Raw genomic sequence first — 13576 nt, 5'->3', positions numbered from 1 at the left:
GCAAGCAATGTATAAATTTTATGAAATCAATAGATGTATCTGCAGGCTTATAGCTGACTGAACAGTAAAGATTGAAAATGGGTTTTGTGGGTTGTGGGAGGCAGACAGAGAGCAGATGTATTTAAAGCGCATTCAATGTACATCAAAGAACTCTGGGAACTATCATTTCTCTGTCACAGAACTACGCTTCCCAAAACCCTAATGCTATCATTCCCAATATTTTGGGGGTGAAGTAATGTGTTTCAAATGTGTGTTGAATGTGCCTTAAATGTTTGGTGTGGATGTCTGAAGACAGAAATAGACACACACACAGGATTTGTGTTTTCTGGGGGGAGTGGGGGGTGTTGGGGTGTAGCCATCCTTGTCCAAGGCAGAAAATCAACCCTCAAAACGAGAAACACCCAAAGTTCACAAATGCAAACATGTTTTATCAGCATAAAAATACATATTGAGGAAATCAGTATTGAAAATTTAATTTACAGCACTGGTGGGTATCCTTAAAATTCCCACGATTTGGCATTTCTGCTAAAGATTATTAACAATAATATCAACAATAAAAACCTTTCAAAAAAAGCTCACGAAATCAAATGTGCTGGCACACATGGGAAACTTTAAAAACAAACAAACCGGAAGTGATGTTCATTGAGAGAAGATACATTGAATAAGAACTACTTCCTAAACCAGGGCACTAGATACAAAGTCTAGAGCTTTAGAAAGCACTATGCGGATGAGATTGCGTAGGAAGGTGACCAAGCCCTTTCTCCTGACCCATCTCCAGACCCATACACTGGAATAAGGGGCTATGTGCATGAATTTCCTGTCGTTACCACCACCTCATGAAAACAGTGGCCAACCAGAGACCTAAGGGGAACCTGCAAGCGAGGCCTGAACTCAAGAGCCCTCTCCCTTTCCAGTGGTTTCCAGCAGCTGGCATTCGGAAGCAGCAGAAGTAAAACATAGCCTTACTTGTTTGTTCTTTTATTCTTATTCATTTATTTGCCTATTCTTTTAAAGCCATCCACATTGGTAGCCATCACCGCCCTGCGGAACGCCCTCCCATCAGATGTCAAAGAAATAAACAACTATCGGACTTTTAGAAGACATCTGAAGGCAGCCCTGTTTAGGGATTCTTTTAATTATTTGATGAATCGTTGTATTTTAATATTCTGCTGGAAGCCGCCCAGAGTGGCTGGGGAAACCCAGCCAGATGGGCGGGGTATGAATAATAAATTGTTGTTGTTGTTGTTGTTAGCTTTTATTTTGTCTGCCTTGAATCTTCCAACATTCAGCTTCATTTAAAGTCCCCATGTTTTAGCTGGGGGGGGGAATTACCTACCCATTTTCTCTGCATCGTGCAAAATTCTATATTATTCTATATTATATTAAGTATAATCATAGAATAGAGATGGAAGGGACCCTGAGGATCATCTAGTCCAACCCCTTGCAATGCAGGAATATGCAGCTGTCCCATAAAGGGGCTCGAACCTGCAACCTTGGTGTTATCAGCACCATGCTCTAACATCTGAGTCATCTAGGGAGCATGCGTTCAGGAAAAGCATGAGGTTCAGAGTTATATATATATATATGAAGGCCTGGCCTCCTAAGGTGGACCTTTAGGAATCTCCCATTTCAAGGGCAAAGGTTGTGCCAACTTTAAGGATGGAGAGAGATCAATCTTTTTCTGGTCTGGCAATTTTTGCAAATATACATTCAAAACTTTGTGTCACACAGTTTCCCGCCTATTCTTTTGGTGTGCACTTCATGACAAAGTACGCACTTGGTTTTGCGTTTACCCGCCAAAGAAACTCAAACTATGGCGTGCTGCGAACAAGTAACAATGCTGGTACTGTACATGCTGCTGGAAAAAAGGTCTCCCTCTTGTGGTTTGTTTGGAAAGAAACAGACTTTGAGGATCAATTTTGCACCGAACCGTAAACCGGCACAATAGTTTGCTTACTGTCAGCGCAGGAAAGGAAGAGTGAGATAGGCACAGTTACGGCAGCATACATCAGGAGACATGCATGCCATAGTTTGGCGTACCATGCTGTGTGAAGCAGGCCACTGCTTCCAGAAGCGTATCGTAAAGAACAGGGAATGGAGGAAAATAGAAGGATAACATTGGACAAATCTGTGTAGCAAACCAGGAACCCCCAAATAAGGCTTGTGTGCTTAAAAATCAATTCATGAGGACCTTTGTGTGATGGATTGCAAGTGGATTGCACATAGCTCCCCTACTCCAATGAATGGGTGTCAAGCGGGTCCACAGAGGGCATGATATGATTCCTCCGTGATTAATAAATTCAGTTACAGCCACATCAGCATGGGGCTTAAACTTTTTTGAAACAACAACAACACAAGTCAAACTAACCTAAATAGCTTATATAAAATCAGTAAAAACCAAGGTCCATATAAGATCTGTGTATTTAAATATTTTGCATTAAATTTTATGAAGTGTGATGTGTAGCCACAAACACACTCAAATTAGAAAAGATACTGGAAAGATTTCTGTTCAAACTCAGGTCTAACCTTTCTAGCTGCCTTTTTGAAAAGAGGTAGATGTAGAGCAGGATCAACCAGTTGACCTCTAGGAGGCTGAAAAGTACTGTTGAAGTTTGTGCATCCTGGAAGTGAAGGTAAGAAGGGGCTTCACGGGTAGGTGGAAGTCTTTCAAAAAGCCAGCCAGACGACCTGTACTGCTGATGAGGAGTTGAAACTTTGGCCTAGACGAGCTAAGGGCCACTTCACACATTACAGGGTTTGAGGGCGCACCCGAGTTGTTTTAAAGGCTACAGAACCTATACAGGAAAGGTGTAGATTCAGAGCAATGACACACACGACGTAACAGGCTGTATGTAACTGTATAGCTTCTATTTCAAAAAACAACTCAACATATCATATCGCAATATGTAATTCCATAGACCAATTTATCATATGAGCGGAACATATTCTGAGAGATTAAAGTCCAGTGGATTGATCGAGATCTTATGTTGCTAACATAAAGAACTGAATAGACTGTATCTCCTGATCAATCCGCTGAACTTTAATCTCCCAGAATATGTTCTGCTCAAATGATAAGATGGTCTATGGAATTACATATTGTGATATGATATGGTGAATTGTTTTTGTTGAAATAGAAGTTATACAGTTACGAAGAAGAAGAAGAAGAAGAAGAAGAAGAAGAAGAAGAAGAAGAAGAAGAAGAGGAGGAGGAGGAGGAGTTTGGATTTGATATCCCGCTTTATCACTACCCGAAGGAGTCTCAAAGTGGCTAACATTCTCCTTTCCCTTCCTCCCCCACAACAAACACCCTGTGAGGTGGGCAGAGAAGTGTGACTAGCCCAAGGTCACCCAGCAGCTGAATGTGGAGGAGCGGAGACACGAACCCGGTTCCCCAGATTACGAGTCTACCGCTCTTAACCACTACACCACACTGGCCTGTTACGTCATGTGTGTCATGACCAAACATTGTACTCGCGTAAGAAAAGTTTCAGCAGGGTTTTGTAGATTCAAAGTTAGCCACTGAGGTCCTATGGAAATGAAGGCGAAGGCCAGCAACAGGTCACTTCCCTAGAATTGTAGAACTGGAAGGGACTCCGAGGGTCTGAAACTGCAACCTTGGCATTATCAGCGCCATGCTCTACACAACAGAGTGTTCTACTGGTTTCAGTGCAGACCCAACAGCAACTAACCGCCTGGATCTAACCAAGAGTAGCAGGAGCCCTTTGAAAATGTAGGCATCTTCTAAAAAGGGATTTTTGTAAAAAGATACCGGTAAGTAGATTTAGTGTTTTAAGGCTGTATCTGGAAATGAGCCACACGCAGCACAGTGGAGCTTACTTCTGAACAAATATATGCATGAATGCAAAAAAACCCCCACGGAACAAACAGGCACATTATGGGCTTGCTTTGTGTAATGTGTGAATAGGCTCTTAGGGCACATTGTTCATGTTACCTCCATTGGGGTGGGTTGGGGAGGTGGGCACTGCCCCAAACATTGCAGCCCATGCACTCGCACCCTTTTTAAGCAGAAAGATGAAACCGATCTCCTCTTCTTCATTTGCCTATGCCTAGTTCATGCAAACTTAACCGCGTGCAGCTTCCCAAAGCTGCACCCTGCCTAATCAAAGTAAGACTTCAGGGTACCACGGCGGCGGATGTCGCAGGTCCAGCAGTGGAAGCCTCCTCCCAAGGAATTGGCATGGCGGATGTTCACTTTGACTGTCGAAATGCCTGCAGGGTAAAAGAAAGCGAAGCAAGAGCCTTTGGTGAAGGTTGACTCAGATTTGCACACAGGGTTTACGAGGAGCTGTGCAAGCATGTCTGGTACCGTGGCCAGCTCCTCCTCCGTTTACAAGACAGTCAGGGGACGCGGGTGGCTCTGTGGTCTAAACCACCGAGCCTCTTGGGCTTGCCGACCGGAAGGTTGGCAGTTCGAATCCGTGAGTTCCCGTTGTTCTGCCCCAGCTCCTGCCAACCTAGCAATTTGAAAGCACACCAGTGCAAGTAGATAAATAGGTACTGCTGCGGCAGGAAGGTAAACAGCATTTCCGTGTGCTCTGGCTTCCGTCACGGTGTCCCGTTGTGCCAGAAGTGGTTTAGTCATGCTGGCCACATGACCCGGAAACTTACCTTCCAAGTCCCGGACTGCAGAATCCAGGACCGGCAGCCGTGTGACACCAGAAGTTGCGTCGACGTAACTTCTGGTGTCGCTTTGCCCTTCTATGGGCACCAAAAATGGCTGACGGCGACACCGGAAGTTGCGTCTATGCACTTCCGGACATGCGTAGATGCGACTTTTGAAGCCGCCAGCAGCCATTTTTTGTGCCCATAGAAGGGCAAATCGGAAAGAAAAAAAATGGCCGCCGGCAGGAGAAAATAACGGAGAAAAACGGGACACGAAGTGATACGGGGGACCACCGGGAAAAGGTAAGTAAAAATGGGGGTTTCCTGGGGAAAACGGGGTACTTGGCAGCTATGCCCGGAAAGCTGTCTGTGGACAAACACCGGCTCCCTTGGCCTGAAAGCGAGATGAGCGCCACAACCCCATAGTCACCATTGACTGGATGTAACCGTCCAGGGGTCCTTTACCTTTTTTTACCTAGACCCACTGAATTCAATAGTTTATGAACTAATTATTATGACCAATGTTGGATATCCCCCAGTGAATGCAGCAAAATGAGATTGGGAGGAAAGGTGGGGGTAGAAATTTCATTAATAAAATATTGAGTGCCACAGTGCTGTCAGGCTAGGAATGCCCAGAGCGAGGAATTAACTCATTATTGTCAAAAGTAGACATTACATTAGGGGAAGGCATGACCCAGAAAGCTGTCTGTGGACAAACGGCAGCTCTCTTGACCTGAGAGTAAGATGAGTGCCGCAACCCCATAGTCACCTTTGACTGAACTTAACCGTCCAGGGGTCCTTTACCTTTTTTTATTTTTACAACACAGTGGTGTCATAGAGTGTTTGGGGCATATTTCAAGGAGATTTAAGCTCAAACACCTCTCCCAACAGTGGAGATCTGCCTGCGAGGCCATTTTGGCCAAGCTATGCCCAAATGGCTGTGTTGATTTCAGTTCTCTCAAATTTCTTATTTTTCCAGGCTTAAATCTGGTTTTTCATATCTCTGCATCTTCCGCAGCTGGTATGGCCAGGGGTAATGGGTGTTGTAGTTCAGCAACATCTGGAGGATCAAAAGTTCCCCACACCTGCCTTAGACATAGATTTAAATCCGTTTCCCGCTGGTCTCCCAAATTGAAAAATATCCCATAAATTTGCAGCTCCTGCCAGCGCCGGTGGCCATGTTCTGTTCTTCCGGCTGGCTGCTCGCTCACTTGGACTCGGAAATAATGTCCAGTGCCCAGACATGCGGACACGGGTAGCCCAGCACCGGAAGTCACTTCTGCGCATGTCAGAACATGTGCAGAACTGATTTGCGGACATGTGCAGAACCGATTTCCGGTGCCGCTCTGACCATGTCTGGGCACTGGAAATCAGGCAGAGCCAGCACCGGAAGTCACTTCTGTGCATGTCTGGACATGCGCAGAAGCGACTTCCGGTGCCGCGCCGCCGCTGATCCCTTATTTACCTATCCAGTAGTTGACGCCTATGGCCTTAGAGTTGCCAGAGCGTAGGGATGGGAAAATTTGTAGCCTGACAGTTGGACTCCAACTCCCATAAGCTCCAACCAGCATGACCAAGGATGGTAGGACCTGGATAGAGGGGTCACCGTTTTCCCTGTTTCTGGCCTAGAGAGGCCCTGGGGCAGAGCCATATTCATCAGCTTCTCCGTCATGCGGCTGCAGCCCTGCCAATTAGCTGCTCCTTTAAGCTTCACTTATACACTACATTGCGTGGGATATTTGCAATGCAGTCAAACCAACAATGCATGTTTGCTAGATAGGCACATGATAGGAGCTGAAGCTCACAGAGTTTTCCTGTAAGTTTGCTAGACGGAACTCTTGAGAGCCACTCCCAATGTGCCCTGACAGCGGGAAAGTGTGGCCACATATAATCTCCTCACTTGGCTGGGCACTTTCTCTTTGCTCTTTCGCCTCATTCCAGCAATGTGTAACATATGCAAAGTCTGAGCCACACTGACTCCATTTTGAACTAGACTAAAGTATGTATTTGTAACTGGGTTACCATTTTAAGCCTCCCTGAACAAAGCTGCTGTTACTCTATTTTTCAACGGGGAATACTGAGTGAGTAAATGTCTCCCCCCCCCTTTTTTTACAAGACTGTTTTACTTCTTCTTCTTTTTTACAATAGGTGATTATTGTTTTCAGGGGGGAGAACATGGGAAATACCAGGAGAATCCAGTCTTCCTTAAAGCATCCTGGATTACTTAAATTAAAAGGCTAAAACTAACCTATCTAAGCTTCACTTTTAAGAAGAGTTTGGATTTGATATCCCGCTTTATCACTACCCGAAGGAGTCTCAAAGCGGCTAACATTCTCCTTTACCTTCCTCCCCCACAACAAACACCCTGTGAGGTGGGTGGGGCTGAGAGACTTCAGAGAAGTGTGACTAGCCCAAGGTCACCCAGCAGCTGCATGTGGAGGAGCGGAGACGCGAACCCGGTTCCCCAGATTACGGGTCTACCGCTCTTAACCACTACACCACACTGGCTCTCAAACTGCAAAGGGATGCATTCTGCTGAACTCACAAGCGTGAGGAAGGAAGGAAGGATGATATCTAATAAATATAACCTCTCCTGGCATTTATACACATCCCTAAACATTTTGACCCACCGAGACTTTCAAACAGCTTGTGGATTGTAGTTTCGTTGGCATCGACCATCACCCGTTTTTCATCCAGCATCAGGACATTCATAGAGAGCCATTTAGACGACATCCACAGCGGGTGGTCTGGATGCAAATATAAACAGGAAATAGTATTTAGCACTCCCATTGGGTGGATGAAGTCTGGGACTTCTGCTTTCCACAACTTGTCTTCAAAATCGGGAATAAGCTAAACATACCATCAGGGATCAGGGGCAATGGAGGGTGAACCACCGTCCAGCCTGCGTTCTTGAAGAGATCGATCTAAAAGAGAGAGAGAGAGAGATTCAAATGGGAGCTTTTAAAAAACTATTTATTCCCAATGCGAACAAGCACCCACAGAAGAGGGTGTGTCTTGTGGGGTCACAGAAGGAGAGGAAAGGGTTAAGAATCATAGAGTTGGATAATCCTAGTCCAACCCGTTACAATTCAGGAATGTGCACCCACACAGGGATCAAACCCATGACCTTGCCTCCTACAACCATTATTATGACCGGCATTGCTACTCTTGGCATTTGCATGTGTTATTTACTAAGCTTGGATCCTAGAACAATAGGCAAGTAGGATCCTAGAATGCAACAACTGATTGGCCTGCAGCAGGAGACCAATCAGCCTCCAGGAGGGAAGCAGAACCAGCCAATCAGACGGGACTCATTGTGTAAATAATGTATATAAAAGCCTGAGGTTTGGGGGGCATTTTCATTCACTGTTTTACAAGCTGCAATAAAGACCATGAAGTCACTACAGGACTCCGAGTATATTTCAGCATGTTAACATGCATGCATTCTAAAGTGAAAATATGCATTCTGCATTTAGTTTGGCCCCAAGCTCTTTATAGGAAAATGTAGTACAGTGGTGCCTCGCCTTCGAAGGCGATCCGTTCCGCGGCGCTCTTCGTAAGTTGAAGTCTTCGGTTGTCCATTTTGCGCATGCGCAAAGCACGATTTTGCGCTTCTGCGGATTCGCGGGCCGCACACGCCACTTCCGCGCAGGCGCAGAACGCACGCGCGGCGAAAAGACTTCCGGGTTTGCCGACTTCGTAAGTCGAAACCTTCGGAAGTCGAGTCATTCGGATGTCGAGGTACCACTGTATTGTTTGCAGAAGTTGCATTGCTTAGTTTTCATCACAAGAGGGCTCTCTACTCGCACATCAAAGAAAGACACCAAGCATCTTTTTTTCATGGCAGTTCATTCCATTTTCAATCTTTTCCCTAACTGCTAAGTTCCACATTATATTTGAGCTTTCACACGTCGTAAAAGCCTCTTCTGTAACTATAGTTGTGAGGGACAAGGGATACAGGGAAGTCCCTCCCATCTTAAGTTCCAGCCCATCCCCAAGCGCTGGAGAGAGTAAGGAGAGCTCTGCCTCCAGCGGAGAGTCAGGAAGTGGTGTCCGAGGCTCAGGCAAGGTTGTGGAGCCCATGCCTCAGGTGGGACAGGAAGTTGGACGCACGGGGGGGGGGAGGCCAATCCCCCCAACTCCCGAATTGCGACGCAAACGTAGGGGGAAGAGGTTGGGTCTGCCAAAGCTTTGGTGCTGGAAGAAAACGCGCCAATCGCCATTCGGAGGTTCTGACACCTCACCTTAAGGATGCATTTTTACTGCTCTGAACACTGTAAATAATCAGCACTTAATAAAAGTCTTAAAAGACGATGCTGGAGTCGTTACTCTAGAGTAGCCATATCAGGCCCTCTGACAATAGTGAAATATAGTTCAAGTTTAGCAGTCAAGTCCATGTTATTTGCTTCCAGAAAAGAATCCATTTGCAAATAATATGGAAGCAAGTGCTACTATATAGCACAATAGCTCCAGAGGTGGCTTTTACATTTTGTGAAAGCTGGAAAATAATGTGGAAATTATCAGTTAGGGAAACATTTTGTGAAAATGGAATAAACTGTCATGTGAATGCAATCTCAGTCTAGAGCTAAATGTATTGTGCTGACAATATATCCTTTGTAGTTTTCCTTTCCAAATTCTGATGTCTAATATTTTCCAATTGCTCAAATATTCTTAAAATGTTTGCAGTCTGTATTTACCACCCGATGGGATCCAGTTTTAATATACTATATTTCACATGCAATGATATTGTACTTTGTACTTCGCAATTGACACACAATCAGTGCAGGCCTAGACATGCAGAACTCTAAGGAAGGTTGCCACAGAAGTCATGACAGTTTAAAGTGGTATTGTACTGCTTTAAATTATAGTGCGGATGCACTGGCGGAGCAAGAGGAGTGCGGGGGGAGCACACTACCCCCGGCAGCGCAATCCTGGTGGGGTGCCATCGCGGCTGTCCCCCCGCCTGCACTGGATGCCCCGCCCCAACCGGCAGTGTGCCCCGCCCCCAAGGTGCACACCAGCCCTGCCCCCGCCTGCTATCCGCCCCACCCCCGGTGCCGGAGCATGAAGCTCCGCCACTGTGCAGATAGCACCCTAGAAAACACCCCATATCCTCCTTTGGCCACCCACTGCAAAGAAAGATCAAGAGCAGGGGTCCCCAGACTACGGCCCGGGGGCCACATACGGCCCTGAGGTTCTTTTATGCGGCCCCCGGAGACCCCCGCTGACACCGCCAACTCTTACCGGCGCAGTGCGGCGTGACTGCTGACTTCCGACCCGGAAAAGCGACAGAAATAGCTTGTGCGCACGCACAAGCATCATTTCCAGTGTACTTCCGGGTTGGAGGAGGCTTCTGCACATGCACACAAGCTATTTCTGGCGATTTCCAGGTCGGGAGTGTGCCAGAAATAGCGTTTGCGCATGGGCGCGCACAGCTGCGCGCTCCCACGCCTCCGCACGCGCTCCCCCACCCTCTGGCCCACCATGAAATCGGCATGGCGGGCATCTGGCCCAAAGCCGGGTAAGTTTGGGGACCCCTGATCAAGAGCTATCCTGGATCAGACCCAAGGTCCATCTTGTCCACTATTCTCCTTCCCACAGAGGCCCATCAGATTATTCTAGCACCCCCACCGGACAAGATATTTTACAAAGGAACAACACACTAATTTCTTCCCCTCTAGCACTCATGCCAGCTTTTGCAGGCCATTCTTCTCATGTACCGGTAGATAAAACGTATTTCCCATACGCTACATGCTGGGCCAGATTTAGGTTTGATGAGGTCCTAAACTACTGAAGGTAATGTAGTTTTATATGTCCAGCTGTCCTTTGTCAACAACAAATTGCCGCTGTTTTTTTTTGTTGAATATATGCTATATGAATTTATGGACCTAATAGGTATCTAAAGCCATTTGTACATAATAAAATATGTATTTTTTCAAAGTAATTGTTGAACTGAAATACAATTAAGAAGAAGTATATTAATAGTGAAATAATGATTAAGCTCTAAATTAAAATGATTTTTTTATTCGTAACAAACTTGCAAACACATTGGCATTTGGCAATAACAAAGGTTCCTTTAGAAACACAATTTACAAAGACTCATAATCTGATCTCTAGAAACTTGCTATAACATGAAATAATAATAGCAGACCATTGATATTTTGGGGAGCAGGTGAGCAGGCGGGGCCCATTACTTACATCATAGGAGCCTACATGGCACAAAACACTGTTGCTGTGTGTAGGTTTTATTTTATTTCTTTTTTATCTTTTATTTTGGAAATGTACATCCAGTTCTTTTTCCCTTTAAATTTTTTTGGGGGGGTCCCAAGGGAGTGGAGCCCTAAGCTACAGCTTGTTTAGCTTATACGTAAATCCGGCACTGGCTACATGCATCTTTCTGCCCAAGGAGCAATAGTTCTGCTAACTGAAGCAGTCTACTACAGTCCTTTTTGTTAGCTGGAGTAAAAACAGATCGAGAGTCCAAGGAAGAGCCCACATCAAAAAAGAAACCACAACCTTTGCACACAGTTGCCCAAGGTCAGCTGCAAAAACAAGCGCTTAGATAATGTTTGGCTTAGTTAACATTTGCTGACGAGAAAGCTAGCGACTTGTTCAAAGGGTTCAGAAAAGTCTCGGCTTGCGAGCTTCCCAAAAGCACCTGTGGGCCTACACTGCGCTAGACTGGCCATTGGGTCTGATTCAACAGGACTCTTCCATTCTTCTGGCAGGACTCTACCACTTTAAGAATGGAGGTGGGTGAACAGGATGTTTGAATATTCTCCCGCATCAAACTCCCTGCACATAATCAGCTAGCGCCGCAGGGAGGGGGCCTAGGTGTACACCAGAAATTGCTCCCACAGGAAGCGGTGGTGACTACCAACCTGGATGGCTTTAAAAGAGGGTTGGACAAATTCATGGAGGAGAAAGCTCTCAAGGGCTACTATCTACAAAGGCTATGTTCTGCCTCCAGGGTCAGAGGCTGTGATGCTTCTGAATACCAGTTGCGGGAAGCTGCAGAGGGGGAGGGCGCTCTTGTGCTCGGAGGTCCTGCTTTCCTGTGGGCATCTGGTAGACCCCTGTGAGAACAGGATACTGGACTAGATTACTGTAGTGCAATATACGTAGGGCTGCCGCTGAAAAATGGTTCAGAAACTTCAGCTGGTGCGGAATTCAGCGGACAGGTTGCTCACTTGAGCAAGACCGTTTGAGCATATTACACCAATCCCGGTCCGACTTCACTGACTACCAATTAGTTTCCAGGCCCAATTCAAAGTGCTGGGGTTTGAACTATTAAAGGCATAAACGGCTCAGGACCACAATACCTCAAGGATCGCCTCTTTCCATATGAACCTACCAGGACCCTGAGATCATCTTCTGAGGCCCTTCTTCGTGTGCCTCCTCCTCGAGAGGTCCGGAGGGTGGCAACACGAGAACGGGGCCTTCTCCGCAGTGACTCCCCATCTGTGGAATGCTCTCCCCAGGGACGTTTGCCTGCCGCCTTCATTATACACTTTTAGGCACCAGGCAAAAACGTTCCTTTTTAACCAGGTCTTTGGTTGATTTGATTGACATCCTAGGTAAAGGTAAAGGTAAAGGGACCCCTGACCATTAGGTCCAGTCGTGCCCGACTCTGGGGTTGCGGTGCTCATCTCGCGTTATTGGCCGAGGGAGCCAGCGTACAGCTTCCAGGTCATGTGGCCAGCATGACAAAGCCGCTTCTGGCGAACCAGAGCAGCACACGGAAACGCTGTTTACCTTCCCACTGTAGCAGCACCTATTTAACTACTTGCACTTTGACGTGCTTTTGAACTGCTAGGTTGGCAGGAGCAGGGACCGAGCAACAGGAGCTCACCCCGTCGCGGGGATTCGAACCGGCGACCTTCCGATCAGCAAGCCCTAGGCTCTGTGGTTTAACCCACAGCGCCACCCGCGTTCTCCTATGCCCCTTTAGAATGTGAGGGGGGGCGTTATTGGGTTGTTGTTTTTATTTTGATTATATATTTTGTGGTTTTATAGTTTGATTTTGTTCTGTGAACCTCCCTGAGACCCCCGGGTATAGGGCAGTATATAAATTCAATTCAATAATAAAAATAATAATAGCAATAATAGATGGGCCTTTGGCCAGATCCTTCAGGGCTGCTCTTATATTCTTACCCCTGTTTGCCTGAAGATCCCTTACCCATAGCTGCCAAGTCTCTCGTATTCCCCGGGAAACCCCCGTTTTTCCAGCTGTTCCCAGCCGAAAAAACGGATTTTTTTTGTTTTTTCCCGGTTTATTCTGGCGCGGTGGCCATTTTGGAACTGGGTGGAGCATGCTCAGAAGCGACTTTTGATGCTGCTTTGCCCAGTTCCAAAATGGCGGCAGCGCTACTTCCGGTCTGCTACTTCCGGTCCAGTCCCTTATTTCTCAGGCCGGAACTTGGCAGCTATGCCCTTACCTCATTGCACGGACGATCTGGGTTGGAAAGCACAAGGCCCGGTCCGATGATGTTGAATGTGGCATCAATGTGCATGGGATTGGGGTCTTTGAAAGAGATGGTGTGCACTCTGTATTCCGGCGCAAGGTGTCTCCGCATCCACTCAATACCCAAGTAGTTAGTAACCTGAGAGCAAGATTTAGACTTTTAGTTACTTCAGAATAAATATCTGCAACAACAGTAAGCCATATATCAGGCCCATCCAACTCCCAAGAGAGTGCGATCTACTCCCAGTATTAAAAAAAATGACAGTGATCTACCCATTGTCATTGAGGATTTTTTGAGCTTTTTTTTAAAGGGGGAATGACATAAATGGCTCATCTAAAACTCTGCCGCTACCAAACACACACAGTGCTAAAGCCGATCATTGTATTCCCAAAATGCAAAACTCCGCCAACTTCACGCGACGGAGGGACAGAGGGAGGCAGGTGGGGGGCAGATACATTCACCCCCCAGTTCTTTTAATCCCGTGATCG

General features: G+C 46.4%; 1 protein-coding gene across 1 annotated transcript in view; it reads right to left on the bottom strand.

Moving 5' to 3' along the window:
• Nucleotides 1-407: 407 nt before the first annotated feature.
• GATM (glycine amidinotransferase) overlaps nucleotides 408-13576 on the bottom strand; it is a 34371-nt gene continuing 21202 nt past the window's right edge. Inside the window, exons 6-9 of the mRNA XM_035131905.2 lie at nucleotides 13062-13226; nucleotides 7484-7547; nucleotides 7254-7370; nucleotides 408-4230 (exon numbers count right to left, since the gene is read on the bottom strand). Of these exons, the coding sequence (XP_034987796.2) occupies nucleotides 4118-4230; nucleotides 7254-7370; nucleotides 7484-7547; nucleotides 13062-13226 (459 nt within the window). The 3' untranslated portion in view covers nucleotides 408-4117. The remainder of the gene's footprint in view (nucleotides 4231-7253; nucleotides 7371-7483; nucleotides 7548-13061; nucleotides 13227-13576) is intronic.

Source organism: Zootoca vivipara, chromosome 14, assembly GCF_963506605.1.
Source record: "Zootoca vivipara chromosome 14, rZooViv1.1, whole genome shotgun sequence".
Classification (NCBI taxonomy): domain Eukaryota; kingdom Metazoa; phylum Chordata; class Lepidosauria; order Squamata; family Lacertidae; genus Zootoca; species Zootoca vivipara.
This window is presented reverse-complemented; position numbering and strand designations above follow the sequence as displayed.